Here is a 24,371-nt window from a genome sequence, read left to right as displayed (position 1 = left end):
TGTCCAATCAACAAAACATACGAGTGCAAACCCACAGCTGGAGCACAAGGTTCGAGTGGAAGCACAAAGATCTGTGGAAGAGCACAACATCTCTACGTCCTGCTCTCAAACTCAACGAACGCATTCAAACAATATCTCCACTGGGGTTTAGATGTTATTTCTTGGCATTCTTCAAATGCTTCATATCAATAAACACTGAAATATAAGATTATGGTTGTCAGTAAAAAACTAGAATACTAGAATAACTTGTAAGAAATTGTAAAACTCCACCAATCTGTCAAGTTGCAGGAATTATGGTCTCCCCCTCTGTTCCTGAATTATGTTGTTGATTATTATGTTTTGATTATGATGCCACATTGAGGTTGACCTTTGACCTTTTGGATTTTCGGACCTTTCAATCTGTTAATTCTTGAGTTTAAGTAAACATTTAAAAACATCCCTCGAGTTCTTCCTGAGATATTGAGTTCACGAGACGGACCGTCACCGGTTCAGAGGCACAAGCTAGAAAAAAAGCTGGTTTCCTGGTCTTTGTGACCATTTTTAAAAGGTCAAGCCAATGCGGAGAATTGACAAAATGATGAAGCTATTTAAATATGGCAGGAACAAGGTAAATGTCAGCTCAGATCAAACACCAGAAAAGCAATAAGTGTCTCCCTGCCACAGACTGACCAGCAACAGGGATAACCAGGTTCACTGCTGAGGATTACCGTCGTCCTCTCTGCTATTTAGAGAAGCTGGAGTTTGATTAGCAAAGATCAACAAGGCGAGCCCTGATCCCCTCACAACAGGAACATGAGAACATGGTCGGCATGAATTTCTCTCAAGTTAAAATGTCACCACATTAGAGCAGAAACTCCAGATCAGAGAGGAGTGTTTACCGCTGAGTAAAGGCTTGTTGAGAGTGAACTGCTGGGGCAGGTCCTCGATCTCTGCGATGCGCTGGTACATGGCCCGGGAGAGGTGGTCGGCGTGGTAAAGGCTGCCGAGGATGATGCTGGAGAAGTAGATCGGCTCTGAGAAGTAGCTCATCAAGGAGCCCTGGAGGCCCATCACATTCCATCTGCAGCAGGAAACACAAACCACAATTTAGATCACATGAAAGCGGGAATTTCGGCTTTTTAATTCATTGGCATTCATATGCAGATTGCTGTTAATAGAGATTAACCAAATGTCATCTGGACCTAAAGCACTTTAACACAATTATTTATAATTAATGAATTCCTCGTCAGATGATAGCCAATGGGCTCAGAGATTGCACAACATACAACCTGATTTCATTGCATTTGTAAGGACTTGTGGTCTGTACCAAATAAAAAGGGACTTTTCTTAAGCAAGGAAAAGTTCAGGGATTATACAAAGAAGTATGGTAATGTGGTGTGTGCACACTGCAAAGTGGACACACACAACCATCAAGGCAGCACGAGCAAAGTATACGAGCATGCAGCCAGCTTACGCAATCCACCGCACACAATCCTACAGTTGTGTACACTGTAAGGTATCCAATTTCATTTTCTACAAACGTCTGTGTATTTCTATGACGTGTCATTAGCCATCTCTCCCCAGTCATTTTCCCATTGACATGCTCTGTGAAGCGTTGCCTGCCAACCTCAATGGCCGTGGAGGGGGGAGAGAGAGAGGGGGGAGAAAGGGGGGGGGGAGGGAGAGAGAGAGAGAGAAGGCGAGAGAGAGAGAGACGGTGAGAGAGAGACGGTGAAAGTGTGAGAGTAAAGAGAGGATTGAGCATAATGAAATGTGCTAGGAAAAGGTAATAAACTGTAAATCTTTAAAAATTGGTTATGAATATGTAATATAATAATAATCATAATAATCATTATCATACTCATAATAATTGGGACCATAGCACTCAGTATAGTGCATGCCTCCACCAAGCACCAACAGTTCCCTTATAGAAAACCACATTTGATTTGGATCTGCAGCAGATTGCACACACTCAATATCATTCTCCTGAAGTCGCCCGAATTCTTGCAGCAAGATCCATGAATTATTCTCTGAGAAATCAGTGAAGATGTTTTAAAGAAAGTGAAAAGAAAATTCCTGGATCTGCACCAATATGCATCGCGTTCTTCTCTGATCAAAACCTCATCTCTCCACCAACCTCTGTGCTAAATCCATCCAGTGGTGATTCTGAAAATCTTGCTCACAATCTAACAAACCAACCGACGAAGGATCGATATCTTTTGGAAGCTGCTGTGGCTCAGGAGGTACAGCGGGTGGTCCACTCACCAGAGGGTCGAACGGCCGCACATAGACGCACCGTAAGTCTGTGTGTGTGTGTGAATAGGTGAATGAGGTCATCAAGACTAGAACGCTTTATAAATCCAGAGATAATAAGAGAAAAGATCGACAACACAACACAAGGAGAGTGAGACGATGACCGTGAGCTCCTCTCGTTCCCTCGGTCGCTTCAGGCTGTTTGAGAGTGTGTGAAATTACCAACATGGACCTGGAACAATAAGGAATATGCAATAATCATAAGACCTCAGGCTACACACAGGGTCCATTGTTTCCAAATGCAATATGCTCTGTGCGTCTGTATGTGTGTCTGTGTGTGTGTGTGTGTGAGGAAGAGCGTGACGTTGTGTTTCAAACTGAGGGAGAAATCTGAATTTATAACTGCAAGCAGTAAAACTTATACGCACAAACACAAACACACACGCGCATGACCCGTAAGAGCCTGTTTATCAATGAGCTCTTTCAGATAAATGGAAACAACAGACACGAGGCAGAGAAGCGCTTGTTCCTGCTAAAGATGAAGGGATGAGCGGGTGATCAAAAGAAAACGAGACGAGAGGAAACAAAGGTTGAGGAGGGAACATTAGTGACGTGGGTCAAAGTGACACAGGAACAGAGGCAGGTGGGATAAAGATTCATAAAAGCTTTGTCTTTGAATCGTTATGTTTTTCCCACAGTGGAATCATTTAATAATATCAAACCATCTGCTAAACAGCAAAAGGGTTCATTTCTATTTCTGTACATCAATTTTAAAATAGTTCACGTTTTTGCTTGTTATCAGGCCAGGAAACAGCCCACATGACCACATGAACGCTCCCCCAACCCATTTTACCCTCTACTGACTTGGATCCCTCCACTCCAAACAGCCCCCGAAAAAAAAAAAATCGGAATCACTGCTACCATTACTGACACCGCTGAAATGGCAAAAACCTCTCACACAGTGCAAACAGCATCCGCTACACAGTAGACATCTCCCTCATCAAACACACGCCCGGCATTCAATCACTCTGTGCGTTCAGGCAAGGTATTGCGATCGTGGAGGAGGAAGAGAAGGGAGCGGGCTGGTGGGAAGAGTTATGGAGAAGTTTTATCGTTCATCACAGCGGCGGCACACTGTTGCCTTGAACATGGACGGAGACTAAAGACGCTATGATCTGCCTGCTAAAGAACCGGCCCCGGGGACAGAGGAGCCATCAATTCAGCTCCACCCGTCACTCCGAGGGGAAAACGATAGACCCGAGATGACAGAGCGAGGAAATAATGCACTTCATCGCAGTACGAGTAAATAAAACACGTGAAGAATCATGAAACATTACGTTTTTTATGGTTTCAATATGAAGGTTCAGGGTTTCTGCAGTGTTCACTAAATAACTAGTGTTTTAGGACCCTTCTTAACCCACACAGAATGTGATTAAATACATTTTTCATGGTCGCACCAGTTCATTGCTAGAAATATATTGGATCAATTAACATTAGCTGCAACTAGAGAAAACTGACATCTACCGGTTTAAAGTCTTAAACTATGCTACGATAAGGTAAGCTTATATATTTAAACTTGTAAAGACAACAGTTTCCATCTTTTCATTAAACTCTTCGTAGGACAGAAAAGTATATTCGTAAAGTTGTTGGAAACTAAAAAACAAACCTCTTCCGACTATACCTTGAATAAAAAAAATAAATAAAAATTACTAACAATTTTTGAAACTAACAGTTTAGTAGCACCTAACTTGCACTTACTTATAGCATTTTGTAGTTTTGCTTTATTTTTGAAGAAATTGTACTTTCTTGATTCTTGTTGTTCTTGGTTTGTACCCTCGGGGTTGAATGCACTTATTGTAAGTCGCTTTGGATAAAAGCGTCAGCTAAATTAAATGTAATGTAATGTAACAAACCTCCTTCTTGTTATAACTAAATTGTAACTAGGTTGTTTTCAGCGGAATGATTACAAGTCAGAGTAGTAATCTGTAATAGATTACCTTGCGATCTTGTCACTGCATGACATGGTGAGTAGCCGCTCCCCTTGCAGCACGCCGTCCCAGGTCTGGATGGTGTTGCTCGACCTCACTGGGATGGTTCCCTCCCCCGACTCGATTTTGGTCCTTAGCTGTCCCCGCGCTTTCCGGTTAGGATGTCTGTCTCCTTGGTCTGAGCGAGACGACACAGAGACAGGGAATAAAGACGGGGACTCACATTAAAATACAAAACTTCAGAGGAAACCAGCTCCCTGAGACAAGATGAACCTGTCAGACTAATGATTGGATTATAAACATATTAATATGCAAATATCTACAATTGATCTCCTCCTCCTCCTGAAAACAGAGATTTTAGCAAATGAAAACAAAACATTGCTTCCATACAAGCATGACCTATTATTTTTATTATGTTATCAATGTTTGCTGCTCTTTCACAAGCAGGCGCCATCCATTCGGTGACTAATTGAATGTGGCTGTTTTCTATTCAGTCTGCCATGTGTAACGGAAAACACTCTGACAAGAGAACGAGGGAGGTTAATCAGACAGACAGAGTGGGCTGGCTGGGCGGAGGAAAGACTGATAGAGACAGACAGAGAACGACAAAAAGCTCTAATTACTCCAGCCTTGTTGAAACGGGTCTGTAATGTGCATTTGGACATCGGAGCAAAATTATAATTAAATGAAACCAACCATAAGAGGAAAACCTACAAATCTAATTAAATAAAATAAACTGCTGCTCAAACTGAATATTTTTTCTGAAACCGAGACAAGACCAAATTAATAACACGCCGGCAGAGCCGAGGAAGAGGAGGAGGAACGAGGCAAACCTTCGACGCCGGCCTCGTGCGGAGAGAAGATCCGGGCGTCTCCGCAGGGCGAGGTGCTGATGTAGAGGTGGAACTGAACATTGTCCTTTAACCTGAAGCCTTCCTTGTCACAGTGCATGAATATGGAATTGTGGTGGTCCTCCTTGGTGTTGCTGTGGTGACGAGAAAAACATGGCGGATTCAATCAGGGCTGACAAACCACCACTAAACCTGAACTGGTTCCATTGGTGGATTAAAGACAGAGATCTAAACAAGAAAACTTCCAACCTATAAACCGACATAACACAACAATCCTAAAGCTGTCCTGTGATTACAGAGCAAACATCTCCCATTGTTGACTGACCTGAGGAAGAACTCCAGCTGCGAGTAGAGGTATCTGATGAGCGAGCGTCGGGCGATGATCTCGGCGTGGCAGTCGTTGAGCGCCAGGCCGCGGTCACTCATGTACTCACCGTTGATGCATTTGGTTCCTGTGGAGACACAAATGACCTGCGCTTCCTTCACATCCGTCCCTGTTGAGGGGAAAGAGGACAGAGAGGAATCGGTCAATGAACGCAAACACCCAAAGTACCTGCTGCCTAAATTGTACTTTCACGCCCCTTGAGAGGTGGGAAGTGTTTCCACTGTTTCCTCGGTAACAACAGTGTTATGTTGCTACTGAAATAAGCCGACTGCTGTTTTCTATTTATTTTCAAAGGAGGAAGGGGCTCAGTCCCATCTCGCTAAAAACTTGTTTACTTGTTTTGCACCACAAACACAATCACCCACCTGTTGGTAAAGCTCACACATCAGAGTTATTACGCTTAACTGATGATGACAACTCATTGATGAGAACAACAGGCTCTCACAGTGAAGTACGACAGAGATGATGACTGACTCATTCATGATTCTCATACACTGTGAAAGGAAAACAATCCTGTAACTGTCCCGTCAATCTCAAAAACCACTCCCTCACAGAGATGTTAACATTACATATTGTTTGGATGGGTTTCCTCCAGAGAAACATTATCAATGCATGTTATTTTATGAAATTAACATCACATGGCAATGTGGTTAATTCTGATCAAATGATTTTAAGACTAAATAAATGGAAAAATGTATTAGAGCTAACCTCTAGCTTAAATATTTTGTTCAATAAATATCAATAATTATTTTAAAGGTTATAATTATGCTCAAAAACATGTATTTTCTTACATTTTGAGAAGTGCAAACAAATCTACTGTTTGAACTAAGACAAAAAACTAAAAACATACACACAAATGGTGGTATTGTATATGTGCCTTGAACCATTCATATAACTACTAATATCATAAATAATAAATTATAATAAACAGTTTTTAGTTGTAGGCGATATGTTAATAATGCACTTAAACTGTCAACTGAGTGAACAAGTCTAATGTCTAAAGGCAGAGTTTTCCACATTTTGAGGGCAAAGTAGCTTAAAGTAATATCTCCAGTGGGTTTTGTGGGAACGTTGGGAGTAGTTACTAGTTCAGCTGGAGGATCTATATGTAAGAAAGGGTGAAGCCATTTAGTGCCTTAAATCGAAGGTCTTTAAAAGGATGATGGAAGATACAGAGAGCCAGTGTAGGTTGCGTAAAGCAAGAGACATATGATTAGGGTTGGGCCGAAATCTGTATTTTTAAAGGTACCAATAAAATTCCTTTCACGTTAAATCAAATCGGTGCCAAATTTCGGTTCTTGTGAACACATCTGGATGAAAGAGTGATGTATACGTGAGTAAGAGAAAAAGAAAGAGTATATGTTAGATAAAGAGAGAGAGAGAGAGCGAGACCATGTGACTCACCCCTGGAACGGGATCAAGCCAAGCTCTTTTCTGATAAGTGCACACAGTCGAAAGTGATCTCAAGTGTGGTTACACTTTACGATAATTGACGCAGACAACGCTCGATGCAATATTTGTAAAGCAAAATTCAAAGCTGGCCAAGGCAACAAACATAAAACATATCTCAAAACTGATGAGTACTGTGTTTGACAGCCTGAAAGCTAAGTCCCCTGCTGTAGCTAACGCTTTGGGGTTATTTCTCCTCATGGAAAGATCAGGAGGAGCCAAAATTCAGCCTTTTGAGTTTGGTTTTTACAGGTTTAGTAGTAAAAGTGCTTCTGCTTTAGGGAGGTGCCAGGTTCTAAGGAGGAACTTACAATGAAAAGTGATTTTAAGGCTGGTTTCTGAAAAGTGCTCTCTTAAAGCTCAGCTGGAAAAGGGTCAGGGGAGAAAGTGGAGAGTTTCATAATGGAGACAGTTTTGACAAGTTCATCCTCAATGGTTATAACCAAGCTAGTCTTGATACTTGATGGGGGAAGGATGGTTTAATTGGCTGGGTTGCAATGTATGAATGTTTAACCTGATAATTATTTCATATATTATATTATATTACACTATGTATGTATTATTAATGTAAAACAATTTCATCATATAAAGGCCTGTTCTAAAGTGGATTAAGATGCTAATACATGATTGAGAATAATTGAATAAATATCCACTGTAAAAACGACTATTACTCTATTTTGCATCATCAATGATACTGAAGCACTAAAACATTATTATCATCAAAATCTCTTATGATAACAAAGGTTAAAGATCTAAATGCAGAATAATGATCGCTGTGAGTATTTTAGACTTTCATGTTCTATTTCTTGATATTTCATATAGATGTATTACTGTTAAGTGACATTTTGCTATCTATTTAGTCCAGGTGGAGGTAATTTTTTATCAATCTCATGTTCTACAAAGGTAAAAAAAAGTACGTACTTGTATTTCACCGCAAATATGACGGTAAACAAAGTCGTAAAAGTTCTAATCATAAATGTTGTATGAATATGTATTTATGCATTACTGAAGGGAGAATATAAGACGTTACACAACATGAAACACTCAAAACATTAACTGTCAGTGTTGAGTCCGACCATAAAAAAAAACACCAACTGTCTCCTCCCCTGAAATGTACCTGTTGTCATGACGACTCCCGCTAGGACTTTCCGTCGTGCATGGGGGGAGGTGAAGTTTTCTGTCAGCTCACTGAACTTATCCACCACCAGGCGAGAGACGGCATCAGCCAGAACCTGGAAACACACACACACACACACACACAGACACACACAGACACACAAACAGCCAGACGAACACACACACACACAGGAGCTTGTGTCAGATGTGTCAGCTTACAAAGCGCGTCTGATGTTATCCTCCCCTAGAGCACCATGTACCTGTCACAGCGTTCGCATTCAGCTCCAAACAAGAGTCAGAGTGTTGAAACGGCAACAAGCAAAACTAGGTTGACCCCCTGAGGTATACCTAACTGTCTTTCAAGCAGCGCTGTTTCAGTCTGACAGCTATAATTTACCATCTGCCTTCTGGAAGTGAATCACAAAAGGCAAAAAAAAGTAGACGAGTAAGAACTTCACACGGCTGAACTTAATACATATTTTGCCTTGGACAGCCAGCTCCTCTCGCTGGCTCCTTATCCATTGCTAATGTGCTGGCAAATGAGGATAACCGAGAGGATAGATGACGGCTGGGTGACCACAAATTAAAGAGATTAGTCCAGTATACTTCCCTGCTACTTTGGAGTCACCCAATCGGAGCCAGATCATTTGAATTTTGAATGCAGAGGTCTTTTATGGGGTGGAAATGAATGTTAATCTTTTGAGGTGCGGAAGAAGTGATAGTACAGAGTTCTAATTTTGGGACAAAAAACACATATGTGCAAAAATTGTTCCCTTCAAGAATTTCCCTCATTTCTTGTCACAATATTTCTGAAAGGTCTTTGATGGATTTGATCATTGATAAGTTAAGTTTACTGCAATTGCAATAGAATCCGACGGTTTGTCTCCATTTGTGCTGTTACAGATTGAAACGGGCTGTGGAAATTAAAAACAACGTGAGAGAATATTAATGCAGTTAGTGGGGGTGCTATCATTAAAGTGTGCGGTGGGGGGGGGCTTGTCAAATAAATCTGTTGACAAGTGGATAGAGTGAGTAAAGAAAGATAAAACGGATTTGGGAAGGGGACTGATTAGGTTTGCTGACGTTGTTATCTCCACTCACACACTGACATGGCTCCGACAGTCACCACTAGAGTGAGCATCGGGCTTTAGTCCCAGAAAACGTGATGTGACTGAGGTTTTATTGATAACCTACGAGAAGATGACAGATGGAGCAGGTCGGACTGACTGTATATAAAGATGGGGAACATGGCAGCTCCCCAAACACAAAGACAGAGTGTCTTAATTGCCCCCTAGTGGCTGACTGAAGTATAGGTCCTTATTCCTGTCTCCTCCATGTTAGTATAGAACATGGAGCAAATTAAAAAGTCATAATGTACTTAAAATAAATTCTCCATCCCCCCAGTTGCTACTGCACAGACTCCAGACTCCAAATGTCTTCGGCACAAGATGGCAGCGTTCGTATCTGAGATATCTTTGCTTCATTTTTGGACAGTGGGAGGAAGTGGGGATTCGTCGTCCATCTCAGGGTTACTAGGAATACGTTTGCGTTTATTCTGGAGAGATATTCCGTCAGAGTTTAGAATGATGATATAAAAAAAAGACTTTGGAAGTATTATCCTGACTGTTTGCGACATAACATGATTAAAACTACGGCAACCATAACAGGATATAGATATGGACTAGGCACTAGAATTACGATTATCATCATTACAAAATATTACATTTTTTATCTTAAAGAGATTAAATCTGTCACTTCAATCAGTCTTTGTGGTTTCATCATCTGTCACTCTTCACTCTTTCAAATTTTAATTAGTGTTTCAAGGTCATGTTATGAAAGAATTGGTTATCATGTCTACGCATTGGTTGTACTATCACTCCCTGAGAGAGAAAGACTGTGACACCTATTGACGGACATTGAGGTGCTCAGGAAAGTTTTTTTTAAAACTTAGCTTCAACCAAAGCATGTTTAAATTATCATATTTTTCAGCGATTACCAACAGTATCATATGTGAGTGAGTCAGCTTGACTCAGAACTCATTCACATGATAACAAGCCTTTTGAAAACAGGTTTCCTTGACTCATTCAATTCAGGGAACAGTGCGGTCAAAAATATTCATATTTAAGGTCAGCTACACCTTGACCTGTTCAGTCAATATGGAAACTCAGTGACTTTACTGAAGAAAACTGACGCAAATCATTTTGAATGCACTGACTGAGGTCAGCATAACATATGATTAAAAAATCCTGCAGCACAAATTACTGATCGTCTTTGAAAAAGTAAATTAAATAGTTTGTATTGTGGTTGAGAAGTTCTCTATGAAAAGGGATATCTTACCTGCGGTAGGTGAAGCTGCAATCCCTCGCTGGGGATGGGTTGCCGGGACGGAGTCTGGTCGAGCTGCATGTTGAAGAGAGCGGACAGGGCGGCTTGCGCTGCCCGGGCTTTCGCCAGCTTCTTGTTGCGCCCTGAGCCTTCAAACGTCTGTGCATCCACTGTTACTGACATCACAAAATTCTTGGCGTGACTCTCCCCACTCTCTGAGACAAAGTCATATTTGAGGCCTGGCCTGAGCTCATTGAGTATCATGACTGGGTTTTTGCCACTGGAGGGCGAGCTGAACACGGATGGAGGGGGCAATGGGGCCTGGGCAAGGTTGCTGCCCGGTGGTGTGGGCAGCGGATACTCCCCTAGTGAGTTTATGGAGCTGGTACCATTGGAGCCTAGATAGAAGGATTCTTCAGGCGCAGCGGGGGTCTCGAAGCCGTTGAAGAGCATGTCTGGGAAGTCCGCTTGGTCAGATGTAAAGTCTGTGTTCACGGTCAGGGTTCGACCCATGGCCAGGTGGGCCTCAGAAGCATTGGGGAACTGGACGAAGGAACGCAGCGCCTTCTCAGCTGCATTCAGTTTAGCCTTCTTCTTTGTGGGGCCCATGCCCTCAAACATCTGTCCATTGACCTCCACAGTCATTACAAAAACTGGTGCATGGACCGGGCCTGTCTGAGACAGCAGTTTGTACTGGAGACCCGGTTTGATTTCGTTCAGCTGCATCAGCGCATTCTTGGGCAGGACCGGCCCCGGTGTTTTCTTGCGCTTCTTGGCCCGGAACTTGGAGTGTGTGTGCCCATTGTTTCCCTCCTCTAGGGGGCGCTTTCGACTGCTCAGCCCGCTTCCATTAGGCAGCTGTTCAGCCACTCCTTGCCCATCTTTGCAGGACACGTTGTCCAGGTTTCGGTTTTCTTTAACATCGGTGCTGCTTGAACCTGCGGTGCCCAGAAAGAGTAACTTACAACGCCTTCGTTGCAGGATCTTGTAAATGCAAAATTTATAGATTCCTTTATCACTCTTTGGAACTGAACCAATGATTTGTGTTCCTTTATCACAGCAAGAGAAATTGGATTTTTAATTTAATTGAACATCTTAAACTATAGTCAACTGATATAACTGCAAATAGTAAAATGTCATCGATCGATATATTGCTTTTATAGAGATGTGTCCACAATTTTGAAATTAAACTTTTTATATGGTTTTATTAAAAAATTAAATAATTTGGGCCCTGTTATTCTGATGGTCACGCTAAAGTGGGAGAATTATGCTGCACTCGTACAGGCTTCACAGTGTAATGGGTCTCAAACATAAATGCACAGATCACACCTACACCCACACAGACACACACACTTTCATCATCTGTCCACAATTTTTAATCTCTCGAGTGCCTATAAAGAAATTGGGTACATTCGTAGTGTTCAGTTTTCATCTGCGGTTTCTGAAATATACTGTACAGGGGGGAACACATATCACTGAATCCAGTTAGCAAAGTGGATGGAATATTGGCAAAAATTTTCATTTATAACATCCTTCAGCAAAGGCTTGATAGGTTACTCCTTGCGGTACTCAGGAGAAAGAGAGGCCGCAGTGTGCATGAGTGGGATTGTAGGTTGGGTTGAGGGAGTGCAGGGGAGGAGTGCAGGGGAAGGAGCTGAGGACCAGGCAAACAGGAGAACACATCAAAGAGGCAGGAGGAGGAGACTCCACCTACTGCAGGATCCTACAGGCTTGACCGGTGACACGGTGTGGGAGGTTAAATTGCTGTTTGGCCAGTTTTGAGAAAGAACAAGTGTCATACTCAAAGTGAGGAAAATGTGAAATCGTGAACTGTTTCTAATGAGGTGCCGTTCATAAGACCCTGTGCCTCTGAGATCCCCCCCCATGGAGCTTGTCAGAGAGCACAGTGTTTTAAGTTGCAATCTGCCCCGACAAGCTGTTACCATCTGCTCACTACAAGTGACATGTCTCAAGGCAGAACAAAAACAAACTGGTCCCTACAATCAAGAGCACAAGATGCATCGTTCAATTCAAGAATTCTGAAAACATGCAATACTTTTGGTGTGTACATGCACAGGGAGTTTCTGCAAATTAAAATAATGACAAGGGAAAGGGGGGGTGCAGTGTAACTGTGCACAACAGTAGCTTTAAGCGGAGGTGGTGAAATTTGTAGATTGGACAATGATATGATCTCAGCCAACAACCTTCAATCACCACTTGATTTTAGTTGTGGTGGGATATGGTTTTATTGAAAAGTTAAATAAGGACCTGAAATACAACTCAAAGTATAAATGATAAAACACAAAGAACTAAGCTATGGTCAATTTTGAGATTTTCATTATATTTCAAGGATACATTTCTATGGAATATAGTGATAGCCAATCAAAAAAAAGGTACATTCATAAAACTCTACCATGCTGCACAAACATTGAATATAATTGCACAAAGAAATAAAAGCCTAACTTCCTTTGTACGTCCAATAATGTATCATCATAATATTTATTATATATTATGATGACTGTCTGCTAAGTGACTGATATTCAGCTTCTCCAGAGCCTTAGAATAGATCTGAGGACAAAAGCCTTCAAGCAACAGAAAAGACTCCATGCACTGAATCGTGGGGCACACATGCGGTTGTGGTCATTATCATGACAGCATTTGTGTAATCAGCATCCATTAGAAACGCAATGAAAGGAAAATTATGTTTAAATCTGTAAGAGCTACAAATCTATGTGTGGGTTGCAATAACCAAATGATACAGATCGTGAATGGCAACCTTATTTTAAATGTAACTTGTCAGTTGGGTTTTTGAGTTGTGAGGATTCATGTGATTAAAGAATTTCACGAGCTGCTAAGGTTGTCACAGCAAAGTTAAAAATTCTTTCATGTTTTCCTCGGGTCTTCCCTTGGTATTAAAGGAATAAGCTTGTGTGAGTTCGGACTGCGTCTCATCTTCAAGTCGATCTTTTGATTGCCAGTCGAAAATGTTAGTAAGAGGCCGCCTGCATCAGCACTACAAAGACTTTCCCCTGGCAACTCTACTCATTTGACACAACACATAACAACATGCCTCTCCTCAGAGGATAAACACCGAGCGTGACACTACAATGAGAAGTATTCATTTTAATTGCAGGTTGCGGCGCTGCTGGGGTGACAGCTTCCTTTGAATGAGTGTTGAAGATTGTTAAGGTGAAGTGAAAACACATTCACTCTCGGCTCTCCGCGCCTTCTGAGGCTTGCACACCCAGTTCAAACCCAAAGTGTCTAATTAAAGTTCAATATGCTGGAGTTGAGAGGATTTTCCGAGGAGAGAAATGGAGATAGAGGGAATCTACAGTAATGTGACCTGAAGCGTCTCAGATCTGATGATTCAGTCTCACCTAAAAAAGTTTTGGTTACATCAGCGGTGTTTTTTTTTGTGTGGATGGACTATTTTGTGTCTTGTTTCGGGTCAAATCCGGACAAATGACAGATAAGATAAAGCTCATTGAGGGGGAAACTAATATGTGTAAGATAAGCAACACAACAAACATAAGAGTGTTTTTCATATGTACGAGTGAGATTTGTATTCAGCTTGATTAGTTTTACCTAATGTTACAATATTCAATGAGTTGTGGGCTGGCTGCTCGACTAATGCTTGAGTGGTGTGAGTGTTTACACTGATTACACGTTAGCAAAGGACAGGGCACACAAGGTAACGCATGCAGGAAGATAACAAGAGGGGAATAAAAGAACAAGCAGACATGTAAAAGTAGAGACGAGGAGGAAAAACAGAAAACAAAGGAGAGAAAGCCGGATTTGACTCACTCATATTCTCCTCCTCATCCACATCCATGGCGACAGGTTTGTTCTGACCCGAGAGCAGCCTCGCCCCCGCTGCACCTGGAGATCAGAGGACAGAGGGGGGGACTGCGTGAGTTATACACGTGCACATGAACGCATTCGGGCGACCTTGAAAGGAAACAGCGATGATAAATTTCTTGCTCGATGCCTCTGCACGCACGCAAAAAAAAGAAACATGCACGCACTCCTCTGTGTAAGTAGCATGTGATGCCGGCATATAAATATTCAGCGAGTGAGAAATATCAAGGTGAGAGAGGAGGCCAGGGCTGACAGGCCTTAATAGCAGGAGCAGTCTATTGTGACTTTAATATCCCTCCGATTAGACCTCATTTCCCATCGCCTGCTGAGAGATATACAGCCAGTGACATGGCCAGGTCCCTCCAGCGCCGCACACACCCCCCAGCTCGACTTATCCCAAGGTGGAGTGAGCGATTAAGGCCCCATTAAGCAATAACTCTCACACTAACATTGAATGAAATGATTTCCAGCAATCTGAAATGTTTGCTAATGCTGCAAATTACACTGACAGTTAACAATCAACTCTCAGGTTATGTGAAAATTTGTTCAGTTGGCTCTGTTTTGCCTTTTTCTGTCTTGAAACACTGGTGAAATATAGGTTAAATATGTAACTTTGTCCATTTGGTGTTGAGCTGGTCACCTAACATCAGCTTATCAGGGCTTATCAGGTTTATGGGGACGAGGAGAGGAAACCAAAACAGCTGTGAACCAGCAGGAATGAGCTGAAGGATGCTGAGAAGGGAATTGCACATTTTTGTGATAATTCTCTGGGCGTTTGCCAATGTGGGAAGCAGTCAATTGATTAGTTGTTAATATGAAATAATGATCAGCACAGCTTTAATTACTTTGTGCTGAAAACTCAATAAAGAATGTTAACCCTCTTTAATATTCTGCTCCTCTAACAGTCTGACTGACAATTAACAGTTTACAAAAATGTTTGCTTTTTAAATGTCACACATTCTTCTTTGTCATTAACTATAATGCAACTCAAACACCAACATGTGCATTTGGAGACTCAGGTCTGTTAAGTCATTATCTGCTAATGTAGCCTCAAACTGAACGTCTGGTTCAAACAGAGATGTGAAGCAGTCACAGAGGAAACCCTATAAACAAACTGTTCAAATCTAAAATGTCATTGATCATTTGTAAAATCATAAACTTTACATCTGATAATCATGCGATTCTACGGGACATACGTTTCACAATCTTATGAAACCTCCTTTGAGAAAAGGGGCGTCCTTGGGAAAGTTACAGCAATGGTTTCACAATTAACCGCTAATTACAGAATCAATAGTTGTATGCAAGTTTAAACTGCATGACTTCCCCCATAAGTCTGCCCCCCAACCACAGCATGATATAAAATACAGCTCGGAGCCGGGCAGATGAGAGCACACTGAAGAAACACACTAACCCAGGAAGTTGAACGAGAGAAAGAGAGAGTGAAACCAGCAAAGATGGAAAAGACAGAGAGGCCCATGACACAAAGAGACAGAGAGAAAGCAGGAGAACGATAGCATTATGATATAGAACAGATTGTGCTGATTCTTCTCTCTCGCTCCACCCGCCTTCCATCAGTGCCCCCATTCCTCAGCCAGACACTTTCTTAAGCTAAACTAAATGGGCTAATTAATCTAGGCTAATGGTGGGTGACAGCAAATATGCTAGCACAATTATCACCCTATTAAAGATTCATATTCCAACCCATAATTGAAGATGAAAAGGTGGGGTGAAGGGAGGCTGGGTGGGAGTAGGTCCAACAAAGTGGAAGATGAGAGTCATTTTTCTCCGGTAGCAGGAGCCAGCTGCCCCCCCCCCAGCTCACACACACACTCATCCAGCAGCTACAACAACCACAACCACACACAAGACCAGTTACAAGTTGTTGCCTCTGCAGTGCTTTAAGCAGCAGGACTTTTGTACCATGCATTAAATGGAAGATTATACTTTTTGAGTAAGAGTCATGATCCGTATTAAATAAAACATTATTTTATTTCTTTTAATATCTAACCATGATGCACTAAGATAGAGCAGTGCGCTGTGTGTATGTGCTTTACATATTTGTGTATCTCTTCTGTTTTGAAGCTAAATCAATAAAAAAACATATCAAGTTGTCTGATACTTAATAAATAAATCACATTTTGCCCATAAAGAAAAACTAAGCATGAGCTTAGAAGGCAGCAACGTTTTCTTTAATATGGTCCAGAGACTTGTTTTACCGTCGGTATTTAACACTTGCAAATACAGTCGATGAAACATCCACAGATCCTTTGTTAAAATTACAGATTGATGATTTCCAAAACAAACAAAATGTATTAAATACTTCCTGGGACAACAGTTTGTATTCTACTCCTGTAGAGGAATGGGAATCACTGATACTTCTACAGCAGATATTTGATTTAGAGATGGTCAACGATCGGGAATAAGAGCATATAAATAGACTTTTAGACTGTGATTCGCATAAAATTGGCAAAGAAATGGATGTTAGGTACAGAATATTAAAAATAGATAGTTTTTGGTGATTTAGCATTTTCCTTAAGAGAACATTTTAAATTTTGGACATTAAACTAATTTGGACAATTGCATCCATGATGATTTTAGACATTGGTAAAGACAAGGCCGGCTTTGGAGCACACACAACTGAAGCCGAAGGTTTTCAAAGTGAGTCCAAAGAATAAACAGTGAGGGCTGCCGACTATCTCCCTTTCACATGCATAAATGATTCTGCGTCATCAAGTTGTGAGACGGCTTGGTTCCAGGTAATTTTGAGTGGACGCCAAGGGAGGCAGGGAAAAGAGAAAGATGAGAAATGAGATGAAAAACCTCAAATTCAATCTGGCATGGTTAGAGGGGCTGAGGGGAAATAAGGTGGTTTTGATTTGTCTCTCATCCCTCGCTTGCGCTGTGACAGAGCGATAGAGCATCTCCACCGTGGAGCGAGCACCAGCAGCGGCAGACTGACGAGAGGAGGTGGAATGGGGGGGGGGGTGGAGCGAGCGATGGAAAGGTAAAGGTGAGGGAAGAATAGAGGCCGAGAGAGATAGAAAACGCAATCCTATTCCAGGTAAAAGAGAATCATTATCTCCTCTAAAACAGAAGGCGATGGAAGGGTCTGCCCTTGGCCGGCTGTGGGGATCAAACCGTCTCAAACAAAGTGCCTATATCAAGAGCTACTGTAGGAACTCAGATTCTCTATCAATATTATTTCAGACCAATCTCAAAAATAATTGAATAAATAATCTTGCTTGAATGAAGGGTTAACCTTTAATAATAATAATTTTTAAAAAGGAACAAAAATCGGATTTAGCTCGCACCACATTAGTAGGAACCTCTGCAAGTGGAGCGTCACAAGCTCTAAGCAAAGTCGGGAAGGAAACCTGTTCTGGTAAAGGAGCAACAAAGCCCATAAAATACATTGCATTGTCAGGGGAGGCAGCTTGAACTGTGTATTTTCTAAGTGCTTCTGTTCCATTCACCCGAATAGTCAATGCAAACAACAACATGATGCTCTTTAAATCATATTTTCACAACATGTCTGGGGATGTGTGCTGTGAGCTGGTGTCAAATGGTAACGGGTGGAAGAAGAACCTCTGTTAACACATGTTCTCAGTGGAGGCTGTTGTATTTGGTGGTGAAGATCAGTCAATCACTCCAGAATCTTCTTCATGTTCCGTCTAAATGTGATTATTTGGGATGACTACTGGCAGAAAAAGGTCTCTGGTTCGATGCTGGTTCGACTCCACGGTTCGACTCCACGGAGTTTAAAAAAAAAATTACCTGGATGGAATAACAACAAAAGACGAACCTGGATCTGTCCAAAAAATCAAAAGACTATTCTCCCTACCCTGTCTAGTGCCCCTGAGCAAGGCACCTTACTCCCCCAACATCTGCTCAGTGGGCGCCGTACATGGCTGCCCACTGTTCTGTGTGTCCTGCACCAGATGGGATAAAAGCAGAGGTTAAATTTCCCTCCTTGCATGCGTGTGTCTGTGCATGTTTGTGCATGTGTGTGGGACAAATAAAAATGTATCTTATCTTATCTTATCTTATTGCTTAAGGTACAACCTGCTTTATTGTAGTCTGTGTAGCACCTCATTTACCTGATCTTTCACTGCTAACTCAAAGGGACGGCTCTTAAAATACCTGGGACATGGATCAGCCTGTACTAGCAGGGCAGCTTTTCACAGAGCATCCCTTAACTCTGAATGCCTCTGTGTGCCTCTCTTCACTATCCCATATTCTTTACACTCCCAGCTGTCAGCCTTTTTATTAGGCAGCCAGTCCGCCTACATTTGTGAAGCCAGTTCCATCTCTGAGATGCTGATGCACCATGGTAGCTGTCAAGGGTAGCTTTGAATCTTGGCTTTTATATATTCAAATAGCTTTAAACTGCCTCTTCATGTTTGATTTGACCACTTTGTATGTTTTGATTTGTACCCTGACATGCTCTTATAAGTGTTATGTTTCTCGACTGTGGTAGGTTTCCTTCCCCTGATATTATTCTAAATATACTTAGTGGAGCTCACTCGTCCTGATTGGATTGTTCCACTTTTGTTTCTGTTTTGACATCTATACATCTGTTGCATCAGAGCTTATTCTTTCCCTCCACACCATTATATTGATATTTCCAGCATATTTTTCTGACAAGTCGGATTCTATTTCTCATGATAATTTAAGAAGTGAGAAGAGCATCATTGAGTCCTGCTCCTGATTCCTAGACGGTATTATATAATTTGCAGTGTGGCTGTTAACTGCATCACTGTCTTACCTAACACGGCTGATTTTCCCACTACCTGCTCACACAAGATCAAAGACCACTTCAGTGCAAACATGTAGAACTGACATTGCATAGTGGTCAAACAAAGGCAACAGCTCCAAAAGGGGATAGAAGGTGAAACTGTTGATATCAGTATCAATGGCAACATGGCAGCTCACCCACAGATGGAATGATGGCTTCTAATTGGTCCCTCCAAAAGATGATAGCCTCTGACTGGTCCAACGCCAAACTGGAGTGTACACTGTCATCTCATGGAAAAGCTTTGCTCTTTTGGTGCTATTATACAGACACATGGAAAAAGCACTTTGCCTTTGAAAGCATTTATCTCCTTTGCTTTTTACTTTCGTCTTTAACCTTTCACTCACTCTACGCCGGGTCCTCGGTGGTTGAAAACAAACTTGGTTTTTAAGAAAAGGCCTCAAAGACAGTGCACGTCTGGCGCTGAATCGTAGCATTTGACAAGCATAAAAAAACCCAGATTTTTTAGAAATGTTGGACTGTTTATAAAAAGTCGCAGCTTTTAAAAGCAGGCGGAGCCATTTAAGTCAACTAGGCGACGAAGAATAAACTTGTATTTCGCCTTCTCTCTTTGAATGGATGAAATGACTTGCCTACTAACTGAAGCAATCCATTCGATGCTTCGTGCGTCCCATAATTTTTCAGTCTGCAGTGTTGGCAGAAAGCATGTTTGGCATCGGCTCATGCTCGGGCCCAGTGAGCCAGCGCATGAGGAAATCTACTGTCACCCAGACCACATTAACAGCATATTAAGAGACACACACACACACACACATACACACAAACAAACTTTGAGCAGCCTGACGTAGACAAGCTCAAGAACAACCCCCGCTTAGCTTAGCTGCTGTCACCAGCACACAGAGAAGGACAAAAATGCAGCGCTGCACAAATACAGCCAATGTAGCGCACATACTTATCTCTGGGATCTAAATGCTTCGACAAATACATCCCTTCATCCAAACAGGCACGTTACAACCTGGAGTAATTCATGATCCTCTCATTGTTTTAAGTGGTTCACGATTCTTTGATGCCTGTGTGCTGGAGTATGTATTTTAATAGAACTACCCCCCCCACCATCACCACCCCATTCCCCTTTTTTTTTTTTTTTGTTAAAACATGGCTGAATACTGTATCGCCTGAATGCACAGTAATTGAAGTGTCCAAGCCTAAATAGTTTGCTCTGAAAAAGCGAAGATAAATGTGTTGCTTTCGCAGGTTTTTATCACAGTCATAATGATATCTGTTACAGAACTGGTTTACAGAAGACAAAAAACGAAATGCGCTCGTTTTCTGATGGGATTTGTTTCACAGTCGTCCCTGAGCAGAAAACTGTGTTGACATCTTTTAAAAATCAGAATATACATCATGTGGTTGTAAACTTTATAGTGGTTGAAGAAAGAAACTGATAGATTGCTAAATAATACTCAAAGATTTTAGAGTTGTGACCAAACTTTTTGACAAAAATACAGAAATTTCCTAATAAGAGAAATGTAAAATGAGGTCTTGTGAATGAATAATCAATGAAGATTTCAATGACAAATCCCCTGAGGAGAGAAAAGCTTTCTTTTCTCTTTCATGGTCACGATGTAAGTTAAAATACAAATTTTAAATTGAAAAACCGTGGACATCTAAATCTGACGAGGCACTGACCTTTACAAACCATTCTTTGAATAGCTGCTATTATGAAAGAAAATATCTTTTTAATTCATATTCAATCGTTAATTTACAGGATATAATGCAGTCTTTTCACTTTGCTGGATTGGAATGTGCCGAGTTTCCAATTCCTAAACGGTGGAGAGTCCCTGAACTGAGCCAGCAATTCATTCAGTGACATCTGTGCTCTATTTTGTGCTTTTGCCTTAATCATGTACAGTGTGTTTGTCTGAAGTTTGGAGTTTATAATTATTAACAAACTCTTGACTGTAACTTCAGCTGTGTAGAATTATGATTTAATGTTAGAAACCATTTTATATACAGCTTATGAATGATAGAGGAATTAATTACGTGCTTCTATTGCATTTCACATTAATGCATAATGTGAGCATGCATGAATTTGCTTGTAGAGTGGTAATTCATGACTTCCATTATTATTAATAACTGTTGAAATGCATAGTAAATGGAAGCCTATTACGTGAAATTGCTACAGTGACTAAACCTAATAGACCTCGTAGAGTGTAATGTTAAAACTGATAGAATCAAGAATGCTGTCCAGGATTAAGTAAGCCACTGTATTAAAAGTGTTAAAAGTGGAAACACAACAGCAGAAGGTGCCAAGTTTCAGTCATCAGCACATCCACGGCATCAACTCATCCTCGGTCATTTGCAGCAGACGACTTGCATGGCCGACGGTGTGGTTAACTGACCGCCTCGGTCTGACAGGCTCTCTGGGGTGGTACCGTTTGCAGTACAATGCCAGAACTCGCTGGGTAATGGACCAATGCAGAGGCTCTGCTGGGGGATAAGAAGGAAAAATGGGCACTGCCTCGGCACACCCACTGTCACTTCAGCCCCTACGGCGCAGCTGATTCACAAGTGCTCAGATTCACCGTTGTTGTCTGTGATTTACCTTGTGCAAAACGTCCTATAGGTAGGTGTAGAAACATTTATATAGCACCTTTAACAACAAATGATACAAAGTGCAAATGCATCAGTCTTGAGAAAAACAAGAGGGAATACGTCTAAAGTGAAAAGCAAGGACTTCAGGAGTGTGAAGAAATCAAATAATAAAGGTGAGACAACAAGAATGTTTCCATAAAATCTTTTAAAATTCATAAGAAAATTCAAGACTAGACTCGGAAGTTATGACTCATTTTCGACTGTGGATTTGTATTTGTTTTAGGGTCTGCTGGGTGTTCTCCTGCAGCTTGAGAATATTCTGACACATCCAGGATCTAATGACTCCCAGCGAGACATATTACTCAGATTGTCACATTCGACTGACGATAACGGTGAGTGTAAACGTATTTGAATCATAAGATATTCAAACAACTAATCAAACAGCACAATGGTAACTGTACCACATAAGTCCAAAACTACACCTTTACTAGAAGAAACAATTCACTTGTGTACAGGATGTAAAACAACACAGAGAAGACTATTGTAGCCCAACCCATTGCCCTAAATCACTCAATAAGGATCTGACGAGACTAAATTATCATCACTCTGGGTGATTGGTTAAAAAACAAATTGCTGAACCTCTGAGAATTACAATTTGGTCATTTAAAATGGAATCAGTTTCAATTTGCAGCCTTATTCAATGTTTCGTTTCTTTCCTTTCTCAGAGCCTCACATTGGATAAGAAGCTTCGCTGAATGCATTGTATGGAAACTCAATGAAATCACAATATATTTCCACCAAAATATGAAAAATGTGTCTCGGGTGAACTGAGCTGCAGAAGTGTATGTGGAAAGAACAGAAGATCTGTCTTTTTATTATATTCTAGACTTCAATATCTGACAGTGGGTTGTTTATCACGGAGCTCTGGTGGAGGAAGCAGGGGCAGAGAGTATCAATATGAATTTTTTATATGATGGGTTTTATTGGAGATTGCAGAGTCAAGGTTCATTGTAGAGAGAGAGGAGCGAGAGAGATATTCGGAGGTCGAGTCGTAAAGGTGAGCGATAATGGTGTCCCTGCATCAGAAGAAGACACACCACATTTGTTTGCAGCACACAACACTCTGTCCTATATGCACAAAAACTAAATTGGAGAATCTCAAATTGACCATTGTGCTTAAAGGTAAAAACTCCCTTTAACCCCACACACACAGTGTCACACCCTTATTTCCCCCTAATACACAAACACACACACACACACACACACACACACACACACACACACACACACACACACACACACACACACACACACACACACACACACACACACACACACACACACACACACACACACACACACACACACACACACACACACACACACACACACACAGTCAAGACTCGTTCTCGACTCTTTTTCTTTTTTATCCTGCAAACACACACAAACACAAACACCCACACTCTCTTTAGGCTTCAGGTGTGGTCATAAATCATCAGAGTGAGTGGCTGCGATTCCCCCAAGCTCCCTCAGAGCCGGGGAGAGGGAGGTGTGTGTGTGTGTGTGTGTGTGTGTGTGTGGGTGTGTGTGTGTGTGTGTGTGGTTGGCAGGTGGGTGGTTGGCGGGTTACAGAGGTTGGTAGGCCAGATCGGAGGCTGCAGCTAAATGGCTGCCCTCACTTCCTCTGTCCATCAAAGCCAGAACCAGCCACCGCTCAGCCTGTGGATGCGACACACGGCCGACACCAGTGACAGCACCAGCCTGCATAAACACTTTTAAATGGGCATACATGCACACACTCAACACACACGCGCACAATCACACAAAATGTTCCACAAATTGTATTCCATAGATTGGATTTTGTTTTATAGTTTTGTGGTTGATTGGACAAATTAGAAATGAGGAAATAATATATAAAATAATTCAGATGTTATTTAATGTTGATGCAGTTTTGTGCACAAACTGTGGAGTCTCACTTTCAAATCAATCACAGGAGCTCTCCCATTCACGTAAGCTGCTTTCAGACATGCACTGAACAGATCCTCTGGACATTCTTTGCAGGGGCAGTGAGTGTGAACACCAACGTCCGACTGAGAGCCTCTGGACTTTCTCAGGCCAGTCCCCTTGTAAAGAATCTGCAGAATGTCTGAAGGAGCCAATGTGAGAACACAGCAGGGGGTCCTCTGACTCACCGCGGGCAAGTGGGTGTGATGATGACGTGTTTAACACGCAGAGATGTCAAGAGAGCTTCTGGTGATGATGGTCCGTGGTGTTGATGTGGTTTAAACAAAACACCTGATCTCCACCGCAGAACTCATACACTGCCTCCTGCCTGCTGCGCAAATCACCAATAATGATATTCAGTTATTGTTATATTTGCTTGCTTTTTATTGAATTTCACTTAAAAAAAACCATGTGATTCAGTTAAAATAAAATGTTTTAAATGAATTTGATTATTTATCTGTTTAAGTTAGGGTTCTTTATAAAACAATTATGAATTCATGATATTTCTATGACTAATATTGATTTTTTTCAAAAACTAGTTATATAAAAAAATTAATTTAGAAATTACAACTTAACTTATATTGCAATATTTTTTATATATTAGCAATGTTTTTAATATTATTCAGTCCTATCATACAAAAGCATTTAAGGACCAAATACTCTGTTCATAACCCACTGTATTTATCAACAACATGAGATGTGAGTACTGAACATTCCTCCCTCACCTCTTATCTCAAAGCACACATGTATTTGCAATGAAACGCCTCACGATGAGGTGGATGATCAGGCAGGTACCAACAACGTCCAAGGAA

General features: G+C 41.4%; 1 protein-coding gene across 1 annotated transcript in view; it reads right to left on the bottom strand.

The window, feature by feature from the left end:
- adarb1b (adenosine deaminase RNA specific B1b) overlaps window positions 1–24,371 on the bottom strand; it is a 113,616-nt gene that overhangs the window by 6,191 nt on the left and 83,054 nt on the right. The window contains exons 4-10 of the mRNA XM_061089188.1: window positions 14,154–14,228; window positions 10,359–11,284; window positions 8,023–8,137; window positions 5,397–5,565; window positions 5,054–5,205; window positions 4,230–4,398; window positions 879–1,060 (exon numbers count right to left, since the gene is read on the bottom strand). Coding sequence (XP_060945171.1) covers window positions 879–1,060; window positions 4,230–4,398; window positions 5,054–5,205; window positions 5,397–5,565; window positions 8,023–8,137; window positions 10,359–11,284; window positions 14,154–14,181 — 1,741 coding nt within the window. The 5' untranslated portion in view covers window positions 14,182–14,228. The remainder of the gene's footprint in view (window positions 1–878; window positions 1,061–4,229; window positions 4,399–5,053; window positions 5,206–5,396; window positions 5,566–8,022; window positions 8,138–10,358; window positions 11,285–14,153; window positions 14,229–24,371) is intronic.

The sequence above is a fragment of the Limanda limanda genome, chromosome 16, assembly GCF_963576545.1.
Source record: "Limanda limanda chromosome 16, fLimLim1.1, whole genome shotgun sequence".
Classification (NCBI taxonomy): domain Eukaryota; kingdom Metazoa; phylum Chordata; class Actinopteri; order Pleuronectiformes; family Pleuronectidae; genus Limanda; species Limanda limanda.
The sequence above is the reverse complement of the archived record's forward strand: the minus strand, read 5'-3'. Positions and strand labels throughout refer to the sequence as shown.